At 29.1% G+C, this 26,908-nt stretch overlaps 1 protein-coding gene across 1 annotated transcript; it reads left to right on the plus strand.

Annotated features, from left to right (window-relative positions):
* The first annotated feature begins 4,046 nt into the window (after nucleotides 1-4,046).
* On the plus strand, nucleotides 4,047-26,192 carry LOC142328673 (UDP-glucosyltransferase 2-like). The gene is made up of 7 exons (XM_075372582.1): nucleotides 4,047-4,155; nucleotides 10,766-10,945; nucleotides 13,744-13,934; nucleotides 15,533-15,986; nucleotides 18,740-18,968; nucleotides 21,609-21,828; nucleotides 23,064-26,192. The coding sequence occupies exons 1-7, from the start codon at nucleotides 4,153-4,155 to the stop codon at nucleotides 23,338-23,340; spliced, it is 1,554 nt and encodes a 517-aa protein (XP_075228697.1). The 5' UTR covers nucleotides 4,047-4,152; the 3' UTR covers nucleotides 23,341-26,192.
* The last annotated feature ends 716 nt before the right edge of the window (nucleotides 26,193-26,908 follow it).

Raw genomic sequence — 26,908 nt, forward strand, 5'->3', positions numbered from 1 at the left:
GGAAGTTCATGAATGCTCTTATAAAGAGTGATGCGCTAATTGGCCACATACTACGACACAACGGGCTGCTCCAAATTATCGTTGAGAGAAATATTGAAGGAAAGCATCATCGGGGGAGAGGAAGGGAGAAGTATATCAAGCAAATTAAGGGATGTAAATTTTGAAACCTATGTCGAGCTAAAAAGGAAGGCTCAGAGTAGAAGCCTTTGGAGAATTTCAGCCATCATAGAGAGAGAGAGAGAGAGAGAGAGAGAGCGACAGAGAGAGAAATTTTTCAACAGTATTATTCTGTCTTAAACTGGCAAAGTTATACTAGCTCTAAATGAGAATTTTTAGCACTGTAAGTCTTTATTAATGGACAAATAACTAATCATATACATTTTAGTTTTCAATATTTTATATGGTAAAATTGAATTTAGAATTTCATTTCCGATGCTTTCATTTATTGATAATGAAATTTTTAATTGCATTATTTCTAAAAATTTTAGGAGAGTTTTTGATTTTACGAAATCATATCAACAAAAAGCTGAATAGTTTTTTTTTTTGTTATTTTTACAATATATTGAATATAAATTTAAAAAATCACAAATTTTATTTGAAATACCATTCATCAAACCTTTTTAATTTTGATTTATTTCAGCTCACAAAAACATAAAATTGTTTATTACTCACGGCGGCCATCAAAGTCGTCAGGAAGCTGTACATTACGGAATACCATTAATATCAATACCATTTTTTTATGATCAAGAATGGAACGCAAAGAAAAGTTTTCAAGAAGAACCCGGACTCATAATTTCTTTGAAGTAACATACGATAAAGTATGCCATGCTTTGAAGGAATTATTGACTAATAAAAACTAAATAATTGACTAACAACAAAAATAATAAAACAAGCAACTATATTATATATATATAATTATGATCCATGGGTCGGTGGTTCCCCGATGGACATTGCTATTAGTCATTCAGAACTAGTCAGCCCCCCATTGAGCTGCATCCCGTTCTTTTATCCCTACAATCCTTTTTGCTATGTGACTTCAGCCCATTTGAATTTTTTTTTATTAACATAGTTTGTGTTTTGACTCAACAAAGCCAAGCTGACAGACGTCTGCATTGTCATACCAGTGTGCAAGATAATACTGTTAATAATAATAATGTTTTCTCAGTGAATAATTACATCATAGTACCTACATTTCACGGACATGTTATATTGTGTATTCGCACTAAAAGAAACTGATTTTTTTAAAAATAATTTCAGTGTAATTCTCTGTTTTATTTGATAGAATTAACACGAATTTATTGTTTTTTTTAAATTAACATTGTTTTAATGTTTAGTTTAATATGGTGGTGATTTTAAAAAACTGCTTGTTCAACTAATAATAAAAATGGAGAAATTTTGTTCAAGAGCCATCTATTTTAATAACATTAATACCATATATCAATTTTTTAAGAATTTGAATTAAAACCTGTAGGAATTTCAACGATCTCTTATAAACAATTAAGACATACTTTTCCAACTGTGTTTTTAAACAATATGAAACGATAGTACTTATTAAATAGTATTAAAAAATATTAAATATTGACTTAATAAAGTCGACTGACATTTCACTAAAATTCAAACAAATTTAGGAAAAAATTTTATTTCAGGCCTATGCATACAATTGAGCAAAATATATTTCTGAAATAAGAAACGTGATAAAACTTAGATTTGGCGACTGAAAATTTTCTTTTAAAAAATGTACTAATTGGACTTATATCCTTAACGTGTTATATGTTTAGAATAAAATGAACTTCGTTCCTTCAATACAATTTTTATTCTGATGTTGTTGCTGCAACAATGGTAATACAATAGTTCAGTTAGGATATTTTAAAAGCCGGCCTCCTTGGCGCAAGTGGTAGCGTCTCGGTCTTTCATCTGGATGTCCCGGGTTCGAATGCTGGTCAGGAATGGCATTTTCACACTCTACAAATCATTCATCTCATCCTCTGAAGCTATACCTAACGGTCATTTATTAGCATTATATTAAATTTCGTTAAACATAAGAGCCGAGAATGAATTTCTCGTTCTTTTTGAGTTATTACAAAATTATTAGTATACTTGAGGCAATACTGAATTCCATTTCGGGTCATAAGTATATTTATAGTCTAACTTTGACAATAGCTGGTAGATTTTATAATATTTTAGATCATTTTTTACATATAATATTTTTTCCACGGTTCGTAAATATTGCTTTTTTATTTATATTTTAATTAATAGACTGTAAAAATCATTCTCAATTGCATTTAAAATATACTTTACTTCTAATTATTTGAAATTTCCTTTTTTTAACCGGAGCTTAAAAAAATAAAAAGGATATTTTGACGTATTTTTACGATATTGTTACGTAAATGTAAGGGTCAAATTTTCCAAATTAATGAGGAGAATCAATAAATCTATGAGGAGTTTGTCAAAGGAGATGATGAAAAAACTTTTGAAACTAAAATTAAATAGATTCTTTTAATGACAGATAAAGTACATACCACTTGATTGCATTATTAAACTGCAATAAAAATGTTATTAGTAACAACATTTACGCTTTAGTTTAAAATTTACTGAAGTAATTTTTTTTATTTTAACTACCCTCACATAGTATTTTTCCAGAGGGTTAACAATGTATTTAAATAAGATAAAATTTCAAATATATAAGAGAGAATTTAATCGAATAAAAATGCAACCATGACGAGTGAATAGTCACTTCGTTTGTAGCACATCATGTTGAATGTACGGTAAACTATTTTATTTTTTAAAATAATGAATACACTTTTTTGCTTATTTAATTTAAACGATCATTTATATTTTTTATTTATATGATCCGTTTTGAAACAAATGGATATATACAAAAGGCATTATTTAGTTAGGATTTCAGTTTAATAACGAGGGAACATAGATGTATAACCGTCTCTAACCACACTGTTTCCAGTTCCTTATATCAACCTAACATAAGCATAGCAGAATTACATAACGGGAGTATTAAGTAATATTAAATAATAATAATTAATGCAGACCTATTTAATGAGATAAAATTAAATTTTCCACACTTTTTAACATTTTATTAAAAAAAAAAATATAACAAATTCTGTTACATAAAAGTTTTATGTTGCGTGCTTTAACTTTTAAGGAAAAAATAATTTTGAGCGTAACAAACCTGGTAAGAATAGCTAGTAAAATTTAGAGAATCCTGACAACGTGAAAGGAATTTCTATTTAAGATAAATTAGACCAAGTGGGAGTTCACCTGAAGGTCAGTAATGCAAAAAGAAAAAATAATTAATTAATTAAAAAACTAAAACCGATAGCATTATATTATCATATTAATATAAACCCTTTTTTTAGTTTTTAATGTTGCTTATTGTAAAAACAAAATTAAAACAATCGAAAGTTATTGGCGAGTTATTTTTTATAAACAAGAAATATCAAATAGTTAAAAGTGAAGTATATTTTAAATGTATATTTAAATTGACAATGATTTTTTCTGTCTATTAATTAAAATATAAATAAAAAAGCAATAATTACGTACCATGGAAAAAATATTATATGTAAAATATATAAAATCTACCAGCTATTGTCAAAGTTAAAAAGTATAAAAGTTAAGTATAAATATACTTATGACCCGAAATCGAATTCAATATTGCCTCAAGTATATTAAATAATTTATTAATGACTGAAAAAGAACGAGAAATTCATTTTCGGCTCTTATGTTTAACGAAATTTAATATAATGCTAATAATACTATCTGAAAACGGTACAGTCTACGAAATTAGAGAATTAAACATTTCTAAGAAACATGATAACAAATTTTAATTTCATTATCACAAAGTTCTTATTTTTCAATAATAATATAGTATTTTTAAAATTCATTATTTTTATAGCACTCATAAATGAGTATTTTATCAGACCTTTTTATACATGACAAAAATAGAACTACTTATAAATTACAATTGTATGGACTTTATAAGATAACTTGGCAAACATTCAATACTGTAGCTATTAATTAATAAATTGGCATACATGGGAATGAGCTATTGTATGTTTACTATCAGTTCATCTAGTGAAATCGACTGAACATCACGTAGCGCACTCAACATCATATAAACTGATTTATCAGTTATTAACCATGGTAAGTTTTTCTTTTCATTTATTCATATAGTAAAGTATAATCATTTTTATTATTATTTATACTTATCATAAATGCAAATAAAACAAATTCATAACAGTAAATTATAGTAGTCATAAAAAAATTCATTATTTATGAAGTGACTCATTATTTACATTACAGTAACATAAAAATTACACTGCATTAAGACATGCAGTGTTTTGTGTTAGTAAGTAATCTCATAACCACTGAATTGATTTGGAAAACTGCTAAACTGTTTTAAATTTTACTTCCAGCAATGTGTCACTGATCAAATAGTAATTACATAACTCTTTAATTTGGCCACATTTCTAAATCCTTTATAATTGTTATAAAAGTTAATAAGAATAGTAGTACAAATCAAAAATTCCAAATAATATCCGATTTTTTTTTTTTTTAATTTACATCCGTTAAAATTATGAATGTGAATTAACACTCATTAATAAATCACGTAAATAGGTGTTAAAATATTTTAAATTCCTTTTTGTCAGACTCTCCTGAAATACTGTCATACACAATTTAAATGCTGTGATATTCAAACTTATATTTTTCAAAATGCATTCTATCTTAAAAAAATTATAATATACCAGAAGAAAAATTTCAAGCATTCTTGCCTGTAAATAAACAAGCTTTAAAAATAGTTATATTCAGGCGGCTCTTTTTTAACAAAATGTGTTCTACATTAAAGGAAAGGTGTAATGGCTTCTTCAGAGTTTCAGGTTCTTTGCTTCCCACGGTTTCTAACTCCCAAACAATTTAAATTAGTAAAAAAGTTAAGTAATGTGTTATTCGAACCGTTTTTTACTTTTATTTTTTTTAATTTTAAATATGTACTACCGAATGAAAATAATTTTAACAAAGATTGTCCAAGAATTTAAATCTGTCTTAGTTTCTAGAAGCCTTTATCTCCTTTTAATTAAAAATTGAAATTTCAGAATATTTAGTCCCGTTTATCAAAAATATCTTTGGTAGCTACTAAAAATGCTTTATGTTGAAAATTCGAGATTATCATCCCCACATACTGTTTTCTTCATAAGGAAATACGATATATAAGGGATTCATAGAAAAACAAAAGAAATATAAAATTTAAAATTTACTTTAAATCTATAATTATTTTAGGGTTTAGTTTTTTCTAACGGTTATTATTTTTTTTTTCTTTTACGACAGTACTACTTGTATTAAATTTACATGAAAACTATCACAAGTCGTGATTAAAATACAGTCTTCTTTTCAAGGAAACATATATTAGATAGTTTCTCCCATTGAATATTTCTCAAAATTGGCCCTCCTTTACATAACAAATGTTAAAAAATTGTGTTTTGTATCTATGTATTTGTATTTCATTTTTTTGGGGAACTTTACGGCTTCTGTCAATTATTTTTGGACAAGAAAACGGGTAAAACTGTTTGATTATTCTAGTTAATCATAAAAATAATAATTAACCCTGTTGTTACAATACATGTTTTGCGGAGATAAAATATTAAATAATTAATTTTGTTTTATTTTGATTAAATTGTAATGAATATTACATGACACACAATGCGTCTGATAACATAGTATAATATGTCTTCGAGTTCAGTTCAGGTAAATGAAATAAATTATTATTAGATATTATTATATGCTAATAAAAAGAAAAATTAAATAAAACCAAAAGTAGATTTCTGTTATAGAAAGAGAATTATGTTCATCTGGTCAGAAAAAAAGCGAATATGACAGCTACAGTACCACGTCTAAAACGAAATTATTTAACAAAAATTTCCAATGTAGGATAATAAATTAATAACCCGGTCTTATTTCGAATGGTGAGGGACACACTTCCAAAATTGCTATTATAATTGTAAAAAATAGTATAACTTATATTTACTATTTTTGAGGCCAAAATTAGGCATATTCTGGAAAGTTTGGTTGAACTGTTACCTTATTACGTTACGCTGGCACAACATAAATTAGCATAAATAAAGATTAGCATAGATATCGATATCATATTCCTTGCGATTCTATCGTTTCGCTGATACGCATAAATTCATCACTGTGTTCTTATGCGCCCCGCGTGGAATGGATCTCGAATGTTAACAGAGTGATTAACAATTTGAATGCGAAAAATTTTAAACGGTAGAATAAGTACATCATCGTAACTCCAACAATCAAATAATTTGTTCGTGTCCCAGGTTTTTACACCTTTTATAACAGTTAGTAACGTGTGATTCGACCGATCGGGGACCGCATCTATCAAAACATTTTTTTTTTCTCTACAAATTTCCGAAAACAACCATTGCTGAAAGTAAATCGTCCCCTCATACGAAATAGATATTCGTTTATTTCCACGTTCAGAAAATTTCCGCGTATTATTACTAGTAAAATGTCCGAGTAAAATTACGAAGTAAAATGTCCACACCTTAAAAACCTTTTCTAATCAGTTACAGCGGTCAAATCAAATTCTTCATTACAAAATTGGTACATTTTAATTTTATACGTAAGGGAAATAAAAAAAAAAACTTTCAATTTCAGTTTCCTGGAATACAACTATCGTTATTTAAACGAGCCCAACTGCAAAAAAATTCGCAAAAACAAGCTATAACTACGCCTTTGAACAATGCTAATTATCTTGCTATCGCTTAACGATAGTATCATTTCATGAATCTGTACGTAACAATTATGAGTATGTAAATCTCTTTAGCATATAAAAAACGAACAGCATGTCGTTTATCTGGCAGCTCACGAATTAATTTAATCAAACTCATGTCGGATGAAAATAACTGATTGTGACAATCATAGCCAGTACATAATTGAAGTTATTGATTGCATCGACTAGTACACTACCAGTGACAAAATTATGATACGACAAGACAGGTTGAAGTACTTACTACAACGATAGATAAGATAGATATGAACAATTTAATGCTCTATATTATACCTTGATACGTAAATTATTTACGTTAGGATTTTAGTTATTCAGGTGATGAAATTTAAGGAATATATCGGGTTTACAAACAAGACCCGTAATCTGTTTTCGAGATAAATCTACTCGAGCTTTATCATTATGTTTATAAAAATGTATTGTTATTTCATTTTTGAGCTACATTATTCCACATGGATAAAAGTAATATACATAGTTCATAATTGTCTACATTTGAATATTTTTTCAATCTGTGAATAACTTATTTTAGCATTATTTATACATATTTACATATAATTTACATGCTACGTAAATAAAGCACTCTACAATAAAAAACAGTTAGATAAATAATTTTAAGAAAAGAATATAAATTTAACGTACAAATTCTTCTATTGAAATATAGTGTTATTTCTGCCTAAAAATTCACTTTTATATTATAGTTGTATAATGCCCATACGAAAAAAATAATACAATTTTGTTTTATTATACTTGCTAGAAACATATGTTTGCTTTAATGTATTATCAAGTTTTTTTTTATTTATTGTTCATTAATAACAATAAACGAAATATTCAGATAACTATTATGGTCCTGAGAGGCAAGGGGATATTTAATAAAAAGACCGTGCATTCAGAGCAGCACTGTTAGTAATTTAATCGAACTGTGCCTGCTTTAATATTTACACTTATGTTCATAAAAGTAATAATGCACGGAGTTCATTTGTTGTTTTTGTTAAAGAAAAAATTAAAAAAAAATGATTTCCTATATTTATTAAAAAATATATAAATAAAAATTAAAGGTAAGGTTAAATTTAACAAAATTAACAATAAGAAAGCTAATGCTATTAAACCATATGTAAGAAATCTTTGTTCGTTTATTTAAAATCATTATTTTTTAATTTCCTGTCTAGATAGGTATAGCTCTAGAAGGGAGAATATGGTAATCGGTTCAATTTCGACACATGCGCTTTTCACCGGATCTTGACATTTTGACGTCTAAGGTACCCAAAAAAACATAAAAAACACCGGATTGAAATTTTCCGGATATTCGTATGTACATATATGTGTGTTCGGTGTTGCCCTCTAAATCACTTTATCTCTCCAGAACTACCGGACCGATTTTGACCAAACTCAGATTGCCTCAATATATGCGGCATTGATGCCATTAAATTTTCAACTTAAAAGATCAAGGGGCTGGGTCTGTAGAGTAATGTCACCCTCAGTATTTCGTGATTTCGCCAAATTAACGTCATATCTTTCTTAGCAGAATCTGTTAAAAAAAAAAAATTTTTGCAAAAAAAGGTTTTTCAACATAGCAACCTTCACTCCACAAAATATTCTAAACTACTGGTATGTTGGGACGAAACAGGTGAGCGATAGAGTTAAACAAATCTATAATATTTGAAGTGTAAAAAAGTAACTCAGTCTGGCTGAGTCTCCATCACGATCGCCCGGTTGACTCGGTACCTGTTGCGTTAAGTCTCGGGGCTACATCAGTCTGTTAAACATACAAGCAAAAGTTGTATTGAAATAGTGAAATACCATTAGTTTAGTTAGTACCAACCGTCGTTTAATTACCGCCACACCCGCGTATATTAAATACGGTTTGCGCGCGCTCTTTAGTTAGAATTATTGTATTAAAATTAAGAAAAAATAATATATATAAGCAAAATGATAAGAAATCTTTGCAAAATTCTCTGGTTAAAATTTGGGAATCCAAAAACTTTGGACAGAACATTGGACGACAGCTATTATACATATTTTACACAAAAAAGGCGACAAGACAAATCCGGACAATTATCGTATAATTTCGTTATTAGGTTGTACTTATAAAATTTTATCTAGAATTATTTACAATATAATTAAGGACCAACTAGAAAGCGTGGTAGGCGATTACCAAGGTGGTTTTCGGCCTTGGTGCAGTTGTCCAGATCAAATTATTACTTTGAAATTACTTATAGATATTTATAATAGGAAGCAAAAACAGATGATTATTTCTTTTATTGATTTCAAAAAAGAAATCGATTGCATACGTAGGCCTTCGATGTTAAAAATTCTGAGAAATCTCAGATCGGATCCTAAATTGGTAAATATGATCGGTTTAACATTGACAAACACAAAATTTAAGTGAAGTTTCGTGGCGAATTTTCCGAACCTTTTTACATAAAATCCGGACTGAGACAAGGCGACGGACTTTCGCCTTTATTATTTAATTGTGCACTAGAATTTCTGATGCGCGAACGGTTTAAAATTAACCCAAAATATATTCACATAGGATACAATAGAGATAACTTAAATTTAAATTCCCTAGGATTTGCCGACGACCTTACTTTATTAGCTAATAGTACCGCAGAAGCCAGAATACAAATAACAAGTATAGAAGAACTTGCGAATAAAATTGGACTTAAAATATCTTACGAAAAGACTAAAATGATGGCTATAGATCCTTTAGTTATTAATTCTGTGAATATTAATGGAAATAAAGTTGAACTTGTAGAAAAATTTAAATATCTTGGAGAGATCATTACTTTTAATCGTAACGAAAAAAAAAATTGGACTGAAAGACTTAATAAATTATTTAAAGTGCTACAAGTAACCAAAAATACTTAACAACAAAAAAATCGCTCTCGACTAACACTAAAATTAGGCATTGCAGAACTGTGATTAAATCAGAAAAATAGGACTGAACCTTTGCTTAATGTTGAACGCAGGATTCTTAGAACCTGCATAAACAAAAAATATAAACACGAAAATCAGTATAGATTATTGCCTTATAAATTTCTGTACGAAAACTTGGAATCCTTAATCGATACTATGAAAAAAAAGCGAATTTCTTTCTGCGCACACTTGTTAAGATTACCGCAGGATACGATTACTAAGAGAATTATCGATCGATTTTGGTCTTTAAAAAATCCGCCATTATGGACATTTTACATATTTTTTCACCAAAACGGTCCAAACAATTTATAGTTTGATTTGACATTTTTTTTAATTTTTGGTTTTACAACGTTTGATCAGGACAACGTCTATCGGGTCCGCTAGTTTAATTATAAAGATATTCCGAATTGTAAGCAAAATTGATCACCTAACCCTTTCGTGAAAGTATATGTTATAATCCTATCAATTGCTGTAATAAATAACAGAAAATAATATACATATATAATAAACTTTACTTAAATGGCATTTTAAAAGTTTAAACTACATAATGAAATATCCAAATTTTATTATACATAATCCCATATATACGCTGTGAAATATTTATATCTATACTAAGAGAAATGCTGTAATGAATTAATATTTTAATGTTTGCAATACGACGGTAGAAAATTTATTTTACTTAGTTCTGAAACTGTACATTATTAACTAATAAAAATTTTGAAAAAATAAATTTATGCAATAGAAGTGGCTAATAAAATACCACCAAGATTCTCTAATCTATAAGGAAGTGGAAGTAGAATGGTTTATTGAACTTTAAGTGCAGTATAAGTTATTTAAATAGGAACTGGTAATACCTGAATATTTTATTAAAGTTTTAATCGCTTTTTAGAAATACCGAATAAATTATAGCTGTTTAAAATTACAAATCCTTATTTTTGATAGTTCGATAGTAATAATAATAATAATAATGAAGGCTACAAACTTATATTTATATGTGTGTGATTTTTATACATGTAATAACTATATTCTTTATTTTTCTTATAGGCTTTAAAATTTGTAGTATTGTTAATTATGTCGGTATTAAATTTCGCTGACTCCAGTAACATACTTTCGTTTTGTCCCACACCATCGTATAGCCATCAACTATCATGCCTTGCTATTATTCAAAGTTTAATCGATAGAGGTCATAATGTTACAGTATTTTCTTGTAATCCTGAAATCTTGGTAAGTATTAAGTTTATTATTAAATTATCTCATGCATGACCTAAAATTTTCATAAGATTTTTTCTTACAAATACCAATTTTAAGCATCAAAATAGTAGTCGACGTAAGTCACAACTCATTCCAGAAAATAGTGTATTAATTTATTACAATAACACGCATTCAATGCTAGGCTTACTAGGACAAATGAAGATTGAGGTGTTTTCTTTATGCTATTTTCTGGATATTTTCTTAAAGATTGTAGAGTTGTATGTTTTCTTTTCAAAACTACTGAAAGGTAGTTGATATTCAGAGATTAATTCTGTTTAACAAGGTATTAACTACATAGTTAATACTGAAACACTTAGAGAAAACAATTCAGTATGATAATAAAAAGTATTACAAAAACTGTAAATAATTATTATTATAGAATTCGTTTTCAGATACGAATGAAATTTATAGTTTATAAAATTACTGTAGTATTATAATAATATATTGTGCATATAAAATATACATTAATAACCCAAAATGGGGAACATCAGTTTATTATTTTACACTACTTAACACAGTTTTTGTTATGGTTGTGATGGATATAAAAAATTCCTGATTTATAACAGGCATTAATTCTGGTATACTTTCTCTTAAAATAGTGATTTTAACTCAATTGACAGAGTCAATCTCTGTGGTGATTACGCTTAACGTTTTTTTATGAATTTCGGAACATAACTGAATACTTGGTTCACTGAAGATATAAGAAGAATCTATTACGGAAAACTTACCTTTTTCCTCAGTAACCCTGACAACAGATGTGTGTTATACTTTATAAAAGACTGTAATGTTTTTGTATGTTGTAAAAATTTATATGTAAACTAGTCGGACCGTCTAGCCAGAACATGAACTCATAGGGTTCAGGTCGTCTCAGGCGAAAACTTAGGGGCTCCTCGAGGCCTCCTGAGGCCACGGAGTTTACCGAATGCCGCAGTACTTGCTTCGCTCGAAATTTCCGTGTTGCAAGGGGTTTAGAGTTCAGTTCGGTCGCTATTCCCTTCTACCGAGAGGGCTCCGCCCCCGCCCCGCACTGTTCCTTATCCGCATCATTGTGAGAATAATACTGAAAAATAACATTTAACGTGTTCAACCTTTATAGAAACCTAAAAAGAATTAAATTACAAAAGACAGAATAGTAGCAGTTACGCTAATTAAGTACACATGCATTTGACGATGAAAAATTCATAACTTCTTTCTTTGGCATTATGGTAGTAATACGATAATGAAGTAAAAGGATTAATCTATTTTTTCCTTAAAAAACACAATTACATTGTAACATCACAATCCTTGGGAGTCAAAAAATAATTAATAGGTTTAATAATTTAACCTTCAAGGGAGCTAGTGCTTCGGTATATGGTTAAAAATCTTCCATTGTATAATACGAATGTATTCTGAAAATGTGAAACCAATCGATCCATTGGTGTTTCGAGATCTTTCGAGATGAAATATACCTTAAAGCTGTCTCAGTTATGCCAAGAAACACGGTAAAAATTTGTTTGAGATTAATCGGCTAGTTATTTTGCATATCCAACAAACAAAAATCCTAAATAGTATACATATAGATATTGTTTTTAAGGTTATCGTATCAGATCATTTACAACTACTATGGCAATTCAATATGCATGTATGTGGTATATGAATATATACGCAAGTATTCATACTAATCCGTATGATATTATAATTACTATGAATGTAGCTTTTCTTCTCAAAGATAAAAATACTTTTTTAATCTGAAAAAATTCATTCAAAAAAGTAATTTTCAAAAAACAAATTACAAAATAAATAATATAATGATATTAACATTTGATAAGTAAGGGTTGCAGTACGTAATAAAGTTTAAATTTAATAAAGGGCTTACAGTTTAACAATGAAAACGAAAGGACGTTTATCTTTGTTCCCCTCCTCAAGCACTAACTACCTTGTTCTGTCACTCTTCCTTGATTTATCTTACTTTAATTTCATAACTTCTTAAATTACATTTTCTTTTTACATAAATTTCTTACTACATCAAACGAAATCCATCACTAATACATGACACACGTAAATTCTATTACGTAATATTAATCCAGGTTTGATTTGATTAACCCACCGGATTTATCTAGTGTTGAACGCGTTTCCCAGATCAGCTGAAGTGGAAGTCCAGATTTCCAGCGTTCAAGTCCTAGCAAAAGCTTTATACGGATTTGAATACTAGATAGTGGATACCAGTGTTCTTTGGTTGTTTTTTTTTCTAACCCAAAACTAATGATATCGGATCTACCATTCGGCTTAACTCGATCTCAAGAAGCGTGCCTTTTTGCCTGTAACATCACAGGTGGCCTTACTGAGCCTAACTATGCCGTTCCCAGCAGTACTACCTGATCCGCCGAGGCTAGGTCGTTTGGTGCTTGCCGTTAATGGGGTATGTCCACAACAGGGGCACCCCACCGGGACTGCTGTTTTCTTTTTTTCTCTCCTACTTCCTCCGCTGTCACCGCTCAAACATCGGCAATGGAAACCTAAGCATCTCATGCCTCATGAACGAGGCAGTCCGATTTTCCCTATTCTAACCATATATCACCCCCCCCCCCCCCCGCCGGGTTAATTTCATCGTCTACCTCCTCTTGTGTCAACTTCCACCCATCTCAGATATGGTCGAACTGAGACCGTAAAAGTTTTATATATAATCCTCATTCATCCTTTGAAGTAACACCTGAAATTTCCGGAAACTAAACAGTATACAGAAAAAGAAAGGGTTGTTTTAATTAAATATTTTTCTTTATATTTTGTTTTAGGATCCACATCCAAATCTTCACATGATAGATATAAATATGTTTTATGACGTGTATCTAGATTATCAAAGAAAAAATAATTTCAGCCTTCAAAAATACCTCTGGCCATCAGAATGTTTATTACCTATAGCAGAAGTATTGGCAATTTATATGGATATAATATTTAGTTCCGAATCAATGCAAAATATACTCAGGTTAGTTTGAATTATTTAACTTAATTTTCTTTTTTTATTGGTTGAGTGATTTAGAAGTGAATGGAAATTATTGTAAAATAGCCGATTAAAATACATCAAATATGTACAATAGTATTATTCTTGCTAACACCATGAAATTTCTTTTAAATTGTATCAAGTAGATAAGGTTTTTAAAAATTATCCTGCAAAAGCTGTTCTAGCATTATATTAAATACTATCACTGAAAATAATGAATAAACTCTAATCTTTTGTAATAATTTAAAGATTCTATTTTTAAGTATAAAAGTTAAAAAAAAAATGTTTACGTTAATAGGTACATCATTTTTCTAAAAATAATCTAGTTTTAGGATCGAAATAAAGCAGTTTTTGTTAATAATATAAATACTATTATTACTTTTTTTTTTAATTTAATAATCGCTACTTTTTGACCAAAAAAAAAATGATAATAAATAATATTTATCACTAGATATTACGTGATTTTATTAATTTTGAAAACAATACACAATGTTTCAGTTTCATTCTGTTATTTAAAACAATATGTAGTTTGAAAAACTACATTAAAATAAAAGATTTAAGAAGAAGATAGTGGAAAGGACTATGCCAGAAATGAATGTGTAAAGATGAGCGAGAAAGAATGGCTAATGTGGATCCTATGACCAAATGTCCTTTTGACATGCACAGTTAAGATATAGTGGTAATAAGATTAGGAAGATGGAAATGATAGAGCAAAAAGGCCCAAATTAAATTGCAAATTAAGATGAAATTTAACATAGGTATTGCGGAAAGTAATTATTAAAAATGGGATCGTGGTTGTCAAATTATACGAGTTATCACACACACACACATATATATATATATATATATATATATATATATATATATATATATATATATCATAGATTATGTTAGAAACACTATCTAAAGTACTAACAAAAAACGGAAAATTAATAAGGAGAAAACAACGATTATAATTGTAGGAAAACAAAGGAAGATACAAAGGTTAATCCGTCACTAGCAATAATAAATGTGCCACAGAAGTAAAAAGGAGAATAGCGCTGGCAAAACGAGCTTTCCAAGATAAAAAGAATATACTGACTGATAATCATATGAGTATGCAAATAAGGAATCAGTTCGCTAAAACTTATGACTGGAGTGTTCTAACTTATGGGTGTGAAATATGGACGCTTAGGAAAGCAGAAAGAAGAAGACTGGAAGCAATGGAAATGTGGGTTTGGTGGAGAATAACAAGAACAACCTGGGTGGATAGGAAAAGAAATGATCAAGTGTTGGCAGAATTGAGTGAGAGGAGGTCAATATAAGCATATCAAAAAGCGAGAACAATTTCATTAAGGTCTGATTTTTATAATTAAGGTAATATATTTTATCAACTTTATGTTAAAACATAATATTTTTACTTATTTTAATAAGTAATAGTTTTACATATTTTTTAATTCTCCCAAAGGCAATAAACAGTGCAGTGTTGCCGTCAACAGTGCACCTTCAGATCAACGGCAAGAAGTTATAGGCACCCTTTGTTATTATTTTTATCATAATTTGATAACAAAAATCAAAAACAGTAATTTTTTTTTTTGTTTCAGGTCAAATGATACAAAATTTGATTTGATTCTTTACGAAGGACTATATCCAGGCGCATTAGCATTAAAACATCATTATAATGTACCGTCTGTTGTCATTTTTACTGTACCATTATACATTCCAGTATTATATTCAATGGGCAATCCAATTAATCCGTCATATTTATCATCATTTGTAACCAATTACAGCGATAAAATGACATTTTATCAACGGATAATTAATTCGTTTTATACCTTATATGAAATGTACGTTCACAATTACTATGGGTATCCAAAAATGGATGCTGTAATGAAAAAATATTTTGGAAACGATTTACCTTCATCGAAAGAACTTGAAATGAATAACAGTTTATTAATATTATCTGGAGATTTATCCCAATCATATCCGATACCACTACAACCAAATACAATACAAGTTGGAACTCTACATATAAAACCAAATAAACCTCTACCAAAGGTAAATACACAAAAAAAATCTTTTTTTTTACAATAAGAAATGAAATTTATTTTAATTAGTTTAACCAGTAAATATGGGACAAAATCTTACATCCACAAAATATTTCCCTATCCAATTATTTTATTGATATTACTTCAAAATCTTTAATAGATATACGATTTTAATAGTATATTAGAAAAAAAATTTAACTGTTGAAAGAAATTTGTGTCTAATATCTAAATAAAAACTGAAATCTAATTATACTAATTAAGCTTAGTAATAAAGTTCACAATTGATCAACAATTTGAATAATATAAAAAGCATATTTTATAACGACTACAGAATCTCTCGGTTATATAATAACTTTATTATGCTGCTTAGAATCACCAAGGTGATTGTTAGTTATTATGACGAAATTTCATGTCAGTACAGCAACTTAAACGGTATTTTCCTGTTTAGCCTCCGGGAATTACTGTCTGGTATTACTTCACAGGATGAATGAGAATGATATGTATGAGTGTAAGTGAAGTATAGTTTTTTATAGTCTCAAGTCGACCATTTCTGAGATGTGTGGTTAATTGAAACCCAACCATCAAAGAACACCGGTGTCCACGATATTCAAATCCGTATAAAAGTAACTGCCTTTACTAAGACTTGAACGTTGGAACTCTCGACTTCCAAATCAGCTGATTTGAGAAGACGCGTTCACCACTAAACCAACCCCGTGGGTTAGCTGACAGGGGTTGCTACTCTTCCACGCAACCCACGCGTTAAACTTGAATAACAGGACTGTTTCCTGTCTTTATCAATATCTCATGTTAATTTTTTTTACTAATTTACATCAACCGATGAACATTCTGATTTTTAATTTTTATATTACTGGGCGTTTGCCAAATGATATCTAACCAAAATAAATAAACGAATGTAGTTTAGTTATGTACATAAATTAATATTAATTACTTTTTATTTAATACGGGTTTATTTCATTTATTCAACAACAAATAACCATAAGAAATGTATTATTTTTATAAATCTGATTTGGATTCCATATAAATGAAATCGGGCCGATAAGAGTTTTGTAAATTATTTTTCAATTTTTTTGCTTATTAAATGGACTCTTAAAAATTGTTTATTATCGATTATTGTATACCTATAGTCTAATACATCTATTTAACATGTATATTTTTTAAAAGAAAATTGTAAATTAATAACAGCTTTTAATATAATAGAAATGTAGTGTCTTAATTCTTATTCTATCAATATCGTTTTGTTAAAAACAGTTTTATTTATATTACAGAAATTTTATTTGTATTTTTTTTTCATCCCCTTCCCCTTAGGATCGGACGTAGACCGGCGAAGCACGACTCAATCTCAAGGGTGCCTTTGCCTCTAACCTCCAGTGTGACCATGCATGACCCGGCTATGCCGTATCCGGCACGGGGTACCACTTGGTCGACCGGGACTGGGTCTTTTCTAATGGCCTTGCCTCTAAGCGGAAGTACCCCTAGAGGGACCACCAACCGGGAATCTGGTCTTCCTTTATGCCTCCCCTCTAAGTGAAAAGCCCCCTAGAGAACCCTCCACCCGGGACTCTGGTGTTTTCATTTATCCCCCTAACAAAACCCCTGGAGTCTCCTTTCACTCATCGGCCGTGAGACACCTCGGCATCCCGCGCCTCCTAGAAGGGGCTATCGGGTGGATAGCCCCTCCTAGCGTCCTCCTCATCTTTCACTTCCTCCATAGCTTTAGCTCTCATAATACGAATGACCATATTACTAATTCCGCCGATTAAACAACATCGTTTCCACCACGTTATCTGGGGTGATCACACCAATAATATGCTCCACCTCTCTCCTCTCCATCACCCATCTCACACAGTGGAACACTAAGAAATGATATCTGCAAGACTCTTAGTACGGTTTGCAATTTCATTGTAATTTTTTTTGGATATCTCTGCGTTTTGTTATATTATTCGTGTCATGAATTAGTAATTGCTATCTTACGGAATTATTATTAAAAGTTTTGCCTTAGAACAAACAAATTGAATTTCACGGTCAGTTTTTTTTTAATGATAATCATAGAATTCACTTCATACCATATTTTTCATTTTTTATTAAAACTAGTATAATAACCTATCGAAACGAAAAATTGTTTCATCTTCAGTACTTTCATTTACATAACAGCATTTACTATTAAAACAAGTTGTAATATATTTTCTTTTAAATTTTATTATTTCAAGTACATTATCAATTTTTGTATGCTACCTGGTACTATCAAGTACTGCTATCTGGCTGCGCGATTCGAAACGGTAGGATAAAACAATGAGTAAAATGACATATTCCAGTCCCGCTGTTCATCAAATGGAAAAAAAACGTTGTTTAACAAAATTCCAGATATTTTTGAAAGTATTCTTTATTACTAATTGAACTACTAATTATTAAGAATTACTAATTATTGAGCTGTAATATAATGTTTTCACGCTTATTTTTCCCCCATTATCATTTCACTGTTAGATTAGATCTGTAAACGTCCTTGACTTCGTCGCCTCTTACCGACGACGTTTGTCTGATATAATGATAAATGAAATATATAATGTATATATATATATATATATATATATGAAATCCGACGATGATATATGAAATACATGTGCTATTAAAATGTTACGTCTAAGAGTTCAAATTATATAAGTGTTAATCTGAATTACTTTAAACGATTTCTGTATTATTTACAAATCAATCTCAGCGTACGAAATTGTTTTGTTTTTTTTACAGGATTTACAAAATTTAATGGATAATGCAAAAGATGGATTCATTTATTTCAGTCTTGGAAGTAATATGAAAGGTACATCATTACCGGTGGATAAACGAAATGCTTTTATGAAAGCTTTTAAACAATTTCCTAAAATTAAAGTACTAATGAAATGGGAATCTGATATCGAATTTCCGGATAAACCGGCAAATGTATATCTTAAAAAATGGTTACCACAGAATGATATATTAGGTAAATTATAATTTTCAGAATATTAATCTAATTATCAGAATTATTTTATAGAAATATAGAATGTTAATCTTAGAGGAAGCATAAAAATAGAAATATTTTTTATTCAAGTCCTTTGATTTACGAGTTGTGCTATTCAGTAACTATTTGTTTCAGGCATAAAATTAAATAACTGGATTATAATGATAAATTAATGTAGAAGAATCAAGTAGGAAGAAAAATGAATAGGGGATAACGCATTGTCATATTTTTTCATTCTTTTTAATCAGTGGTTAATTAACATTGTTTAAAAAATATCTTGCTACGGATATGTATATACATCACGTGTAACGATAACGATTAAACCTTTTTGAATGATTAATAATTACAAAATCGAATCAGTAGGCCATGGAAAACAAACTGAAATGAATAACAAATAACTACTGTTTGTAATAACAGATTTCAAAAATAGTTACACTAGCAGTATACGAACAGTATATACAAAAGATATGTTCAATGAAACACATCTACAAACCTTTAGCGACCTTTTTGTTTAACTTATTGCTTATAAAAATAATTCATAACTAACCGTCTTTAAAAGCATTGAAAAAAGATATTCTTAAGGTAACCGTTGTTTTCTTTTATATGTGTGTACAAGTATTACTTTTCAACTTCCGCAATAATGTACTCTTTTTTTAATAAAGAAGCGGTAGGTAATTCCAATGTAATTTTATTTAATTAAATAGGTGGACAATTTTTCAAACGAAAGATTACATTTTCTACAATTTAATAATTTAGATTATAAATTATTATTTTCTCATAACATGATTTTGCGACAAAACATTATTTTGGATCGTCATAATATGATAACAGGAAATTATAGCTCGGATTTATTCCAATACATTTACATGTACTAAAAAGTATTTACAAGAAATATAATTAGAAAACCTAGGGGCCTTTAATACAAATTCCCGTACTACAGCGAGTCTTTTCAATACTAAACGGTTTCTCCATAATTTCTAGTATAATCTGTTTTCCAAGATGCAACTGACGAGACTTTGCATTTCTTGCGAATGGATTCTTTGCCGACAGAATGCGGTTTTTATGAAAATGTTGATGATAACAAAAATTATAACAATGATAATAAAGTAAAATCGAGTAATTACAAAACAATCCATTTTTAAAACTTCTTTTAAGATCAATCCTTTATAAGTTGGGACACAAATAACAGTAAGTGTTATTTGTTGTTAGTTATCAGTATGGTTTTATTTTAATCCGATTTCATTTTTTACGTTTTATTTTACTTCCTTGGCAATATATTTCTATAGCTACGCTGCAAGAAGAAAAGTAATATGGTTATCATTCAGAAAATGGGTACGGGTTTTTAATTTTTTATTACATTTCATTATCAAGGAACCCGTAAACAAAAAAAATGAAGATTTTCGTACCTATGTATCTATGTACGTGTGTTGGCGTGTTTGATGCTTAATATGTTTGACTGGATGAACCGATTTTGATGAAATTGTGTACAAAGTACAAAGACTCGTGTACATGTGTAATTTGTATAATTTTGGGTGAATATCTACAACGGAATGGGTAGATAGATTTTTGGGGTCAATTTTCTCAAAATTTTGAAACATAACAATACTTTATATTACGCTCACAGTGTACAGTGTTAACGCTTAACTTGCTATTTAAAAAAAAAAAAATTGCCCTAAAATTCCCATTTTCCCCAAAAATCGAAAAGCTACATTCTAATTTAGTGCATATCTTTCAGAATTTTTTTTAATGTCTTCGTAGGGAATGGTAACGGAGCAAGTGACACAAAAAAAAATTTGAAGCAATATTCGTGGTAGAGGAGGTGATTAAAGTTTAAAAATATAGATTTTTTGAATTTAAAAAAAAAATTGTTTGGTTTATTAAAACTATTAATATTATAAAAGATTAAATAATAAATTTAAATGATATACAAAAAAATTTCATCATAATTCACCCCTCCCTCCAATTTAGGCAACTTTTTATTTGCTGAACTTTTTTCCGTGGAATTATTTTAGTGTCCTCCATTGGACTTCTTTTTTTTCATATCCGGGACCATCGCTAAGTATTGCTTCAGAGGATGAGATGAGTGATTTGGTGTGTGTGTGTGTGTGTGAAATGCAATGCATTACCGGGATTCGAACTCGGGACCTCCGAATGAAAAACCGAGATGCTACCACTCGCGCCACGGAGGCCGGCAAAATTTGGAACTTAGTAAATGTAGAAAAATACCGCTTGGAAGGTGATTGCAAAGGTGGTAGAGTAGAAAAGTATTAAAAAATACTGATATCTAAAAAAAAAAAAATTAACATCTTTTTTGTTTTTTTAAAGATTAAATGATAATTTCAAAATACAACCTCATCGTATATTACTGCCAGACCAAAAAAGAACTCATTGATATTATGTCCAACGCCAGGAAAGCGTTGACATTTATTGTCAATTTTTTTTTTTTAATTTATTGAAATTAATAAATCAGGGAAAATGGTGAAAAAAAAATAACGTATGTACCATTTACTAAACTCTAAAAGTATTACTCTATCATGGTCTTGCATAATATGAATGTGTTTGTTTATTTACAATACAATAAAAAAAGAAATTTAAAAAAAGTTTTTATATTTTACGTTTCAGCACATAAAAATTTGAAACTATTTATAACTCAAGGCGGTCACCAAAGCCGTCAAGAAGCTGTACATTATGGAGTGCCAGTATTAACATTACCATTATTCTGGGATCAAGAATGGAATGCAAAGAAAAGTGAACATGAAGAAGCCGGACTTACGATTAACTTTTTTGAAATAACTTATGATAAAGTGTACCAGAAGTTGAATGAATTATTAACTAAGGACAAGTAAGTAAAACTTATGTTACATAAATTAAAATAAAATAATTATTGACGTTATTTACTCTAAGTTTCTTTATGCTTTCTTTCTTTTTCCTCTTTAGTCTCCGGGAATTAACGTTCAGGCATTATTTTAAGGGATGATATGTATGAGTGTAAAAGAAGTGTAATCTTGTACAGTCTCAGTTCGACCATTCCTGAGATGTGTGGTTAATTGAAACCCAACCACCAAAGAACACCGGTATCCACGATCTATTATTCAAATCCGTTTAAAAGTAACTGCCCTTTACTAGGACTTGAACGCTGGAACTCTCGACTTCCAAATCAGCTGGTTTGTAAAGACGCATTCACCACTAGACCAACCCGGGGGTATTAGTTTCTATATGCTACTACGTTCTTACACAACAAACTGTTAAAAAATATTAGACATCTAGGGAAAAGATGGAAATCTTGACATAGTAAAATCTTTAATGACATAATTAAGAAACAAAAGTATAAAAACGAAGAAAAAATCCAAAAACTTTACAATTTCACTATAGTGTTTATTGGATTAAGTTAGTAAGACAATTAATTTTTTCGTTTTCATCATACAGATATTTCTGATAAAGGTAATGTTAATAATTTGTTTTTTAATAAAAGGATGAAGTAGTTCAACGTATACCGCGATGAATAAAAGAAACCACGATCCAAATAGTGAACATAGTAAGAATAATTTTTTTTTTTATAATTTTATAAATTGTGAAGCGACGCCAAGTTTTACGATTAACTCTAAAAAAAAATTAGAAGTATTAAATAGTGAAAAATAATAGAAATGTAATATCAGTAAACTGAAATAACATGACATAGAATAAAAAAATAACTGCAAAATAGATAAGTGTTAAAATTTAATGAAATTATTGATCACATATTATTTGTATTCGTTAATGTGATGTGCAGAAAAGTCTGGATTTTGAAAACTCAGATTATTAGGCTTCGGATGAATTGATAATTATAAATAATACAGTCATTAATTTTCTTACGTCCGGTGCGTTCGACGTACTGTATTATATATTAATAGAATAATTAGTTGTTGGTGTTTCATAATTAAATTATGCTTTTCTTAATTAGAAAATAATTAGCTAAGTTTTTTTGACAATTTTAAGAAAGATGAAAACATTTTAGCCATCTAGTTTTTGATTGAACTTTAAAAAACCTTATAAATATTTGTTTATATGTATATTGATTTCTGGTCTTATTTTTTCTAGATACAAAAGAAATATGGAAAGATTATCGGCTATTTCAAAAGATAAACCAACAGGAGGTGGAGAAACTGCTGCATGGTGGATAGAATATGTGATAAGACACAAAGGGGCACCCCAATTAAGACCAGCTGTAAAAGATTTATATTGGTTTCAATACCTGTTATTAGATATTATTGCATTTATTTCGGTATTGTTATTTGTGTTCATTTATTTGATATATTTTATTGCAAAAAGGTTTTTGTCTCAATCACCAAATAAGGTTAAAATTAAATCACAATAAGTAAACGAAGAATTGATTTATTTTTATATTTTCCATACCTGGAGAACACTGAAAATCTTTTTCTCCTTTGACGCCTTCAAATAATGAATATGTTCAAAGATTGTTTCTGTCTTAATTTTTTTTCTAATTCCTGAATTTTAATGTAATGCTCACCGTATCTGTTTATTTATTTATTGTACAAACCCAATGACAAAAATATTTAGTTGCGAATAATCAGGAAAAAGTTTTCTTTCATTATTCAGTATTTTTAAGCGCTTATATCCGGTAAAGTATAATATTTAAATGTTTTTTTTAGATGAATGAAACAAACATGTGATTAAAAGAAGTTTATAAAAGCCGATTGGTGACTTTCGTTTAAATATTACTCTCAACTATCTACATACTAATTTAATTATATGCCTGAAAAATACTTAAAAAGAAGGTTGTAATTGCGAGAAAATATATTTTTATATTTCAGAAACTAAACTTTCTTTACTTTTTCATTCAGAAAATGATAAAGAAACGCATATCAACTTAAGAATATCATGTAATAAGTCTGAATGTTTTGATCTTACAAAAGTTTCTTGAAAAATTTACCACTTTTCATGATTTCATTATTTAAATTAATGTGGTACTAGTTCAACGGCAACAAAATAGGGTATTGATTTTTTAATAAAGTCGAAATAAAATTTGAAAAATGTTATTTTGCCTGATCCAGGCTGTTAGGATAAAAATAATGACGTAATTTTCAATACCAGCGTCGTCAATCTACTATGTTTATAACAATGTTGCGACTGTTATGTAATCAAGATTGCTGAAACTGGTGTTAATTTAACATAGACTTTAGGTTGTATTTTAAGATTCAAATGCAAAAATATCTTTTTTCAATGACTTTTTGTTTTAATACTACGTACTTTCCCGGATTTCTCCGTTTCATTATTTGTATGAGATTACGCGTAATTAAATTATCCCACTCATGAAAACATTAGTTAACGTCTAAGTTACCTTATTAAAATCGTACCGAAAATCAAAGGCACCTATATTTCGATCGGCTGCTGATAATATGATCAGATCATTTCAATCCTATATACATATAAGATAGGACGCCATATGGAGATCCAGGACACTACGTCCAGATCCGATATCATCTTCACACGGACACGTCTCCATTTTTAAATCTCTACGCTTAAAGTTTGCGTTTAGATGGAGAAAAATTTACTCATAATAATTTTTTTAAACAATTTACTTTTCCTCTAATGTGTACGTTGCAATCTGTTCAACTAGTTAACAAGAAGCAACACCAACCCAATGAGATGAGGATGATATGATATGAAAATGAATGTAGCCTTGTACAGACTCATTCCTGAGACTATTCTTCCACCATATGTACTCGTAAATAAATCGCATAACATTTATGTAATCAGTTTAGAATGGTCACCCTAACAGATAAAAGTAAAATAGAGTAGATTTTTCAATTGAGCATCATTTTAAACAATTTCTGTGATGTAGGATTGAAATCAACTAGTATAAATAAATAATTAATAACGAAATGCAATAACCTGTAATAACAGTAATAACACCCAGTAATAACATGGAAGAAATATATAACGTTCAACTTAAAATAAAAAATCCTGTCTCAATTATTACGGGTAATAAATGAGTAATAAAGTTAACATCACGTCTGAATTTAAACATTCGGTGGAGTGTTGCGATAGTCACCCATGAACAAGTTTCTTTGAACATTATCGATTACGATAAGCGCTATAGAGCCATTGCAACCAGCTATTACCTTTCCAGCAGTTTTAATAACAATTTTAATGTGGTTTGGAAAAGAAAAACCTCATTTATAGCGTGTTATGTGTAGCTCTATTATTTTACTAGGATCTTTCTTTTCTGTTTATCTATTTTACGATTTTAATTTTCTGTTTATTAATTTATTTTTACAATTTTTATTTGATAATGTTATAATCTAACAGAACGTATAGTTAAATAGGGTATAGTAATAGAATTAATGAAAGGACTAGGTAAAACTCTTTTTGTAAAATACATGTAATTAAAAAAAATAATAATAATGGCGTCATTTAAAATACGAATGTATCTAGCAACACCGACTCAATGAGATAAGGATAATATGATGACATGAAAATGAATGTAGTCTTGTACAGACTCATTGCTGAGACTATTCTTCCACCATATGTACTCGTAAATAAATCACATAACACTTATGTAATCTGTTTAGAATGTTCACCGTAAAAGATACAAGTAAAATAGCGGAGATTTTTCAAATTGATCATCATTTTAAACAATTTCTGTGATGTAGGATTGAAATAAACTAAGTGTAAGCAAATAATTACCCAGTAACATCATGTAACAAATAAATATATTAAAACTTACAGCTACAAAAGTAAAAAAAAAAAATCATGTCTCATTTATTACGGGTAAGTTAAGTTAACATCATATCTGGACTTACACGCTCGGTGCAGTGTTGCGATAGACACCCATATACACGTTTCTTTGAACATTATCGATTACGATAAGCGCTGTAGAGCCGTTACAACCAGCTATTACGTATGCAGCAGTTTTAGCAACAATTTTAATGTGGTTTGTAATTGGAAAACTTCATATTTAGTATATTATGTGTAGCTCTATTATCTACTGTTTTCAGCTGTAAAAGATTTATACTGGTTTCAGTACCAGTTATTAGATATTATTGCATTTATTTCAATCTTGTTATTTATGTTCATTTATTTGATGCATTGTTATTGTTAAAAGGTTTTTATCACATACATCAAATAAGATTAAAATAAAATCACAATAAGTAAAATTTATTTGTTTTTTGTACAATAAATGTAATATAATATTTTATAAATATATATTTTGTCTGTTATTTTAATCTTTTCCATTACTGGCGAACTTGGGAAATATTTTATTTTTCTTTAACACCTTTAAATAATAAATACGATCAACTATGTTGCATAAATATGCAATGAAGATAAATACGTAGCAGTCATTGACGACTATATTTTTTGAAATCTTATAAATATTTCGATAAAAATTGTGAAGTCAAATCTACATTATTTGGTTTTAGTATGTCAACAGAAGATATAGTTAAATAGGGTATAGTGTTATAATTAATGGAAGGACTAGGTAAAACTCTTTTCATACAAATCATGTAATTAAAAAAAAAATAATAATGACATTTAAAATATGAATGTATCTATATACATATTGGTCGTAAATTGTCTACAGTTTGGGTTGATTAATCTCTACCTCAAGCAAAGGTATTTTAGTAAAATGTATTTCTTTAGGATTGAAAAGTCCAGTCGTCTGGGGTTGATTATACTTTGAAATTGGATAAAAGTACATAAAAGATGCCCAGTGGATATTTGAAACCAGTTTGGACGTTGATTAACGTACAAAAATAGATGAAGAATTCATTGTTTACATCAGTTTAAAAAAAAATTTCGTAGAAATGGTGTTACAGTTATGGACAATGCTCGATATCATTCAGCAAAAGTGGAGGCTTCACTAATTAGTAATTGAAGAAAACCAAAAATTGACTGTATGGGAATAACCAAGCTCGACTCCT

The sequence above is a fragment of the Lycorma delicatula genome, chromosome 8 (assembly GCF_047948215.1).
Source record: "Lycorma delicatula isolate Av1 chromosome 8, ASM4794821v1, whole genome shotgun sequence".
NCBI classification, from domain to species: Eukaryota; Metazoa; Arthropoda; class Insecta; order Hemiptera; family Fulgoridae; genus Lycorma; species Lycorma delicatula.

What these genes read in the sequence shown, in the direction of transcription:
- LOC142328673 (XM_075372582.1), top strand. An exon ending in TCAATGCAAAATATACTCAG is followed by an intron (nt 13,935 to 15,532) that starts GTTAGTTTGAAT and finishes TTTTTGTTTCAG; the next exon opens with GTCAAATGATACAAAATTTG. An exon ending in GAATTATTAACTAAGGACAA is followed by an intron (nt 21,829 to 23,063) that starts GTAAGTAAAACT and finishes TATTTTTTCTAG; the next exon opens with ATACAAAAGAAATATGGAAA.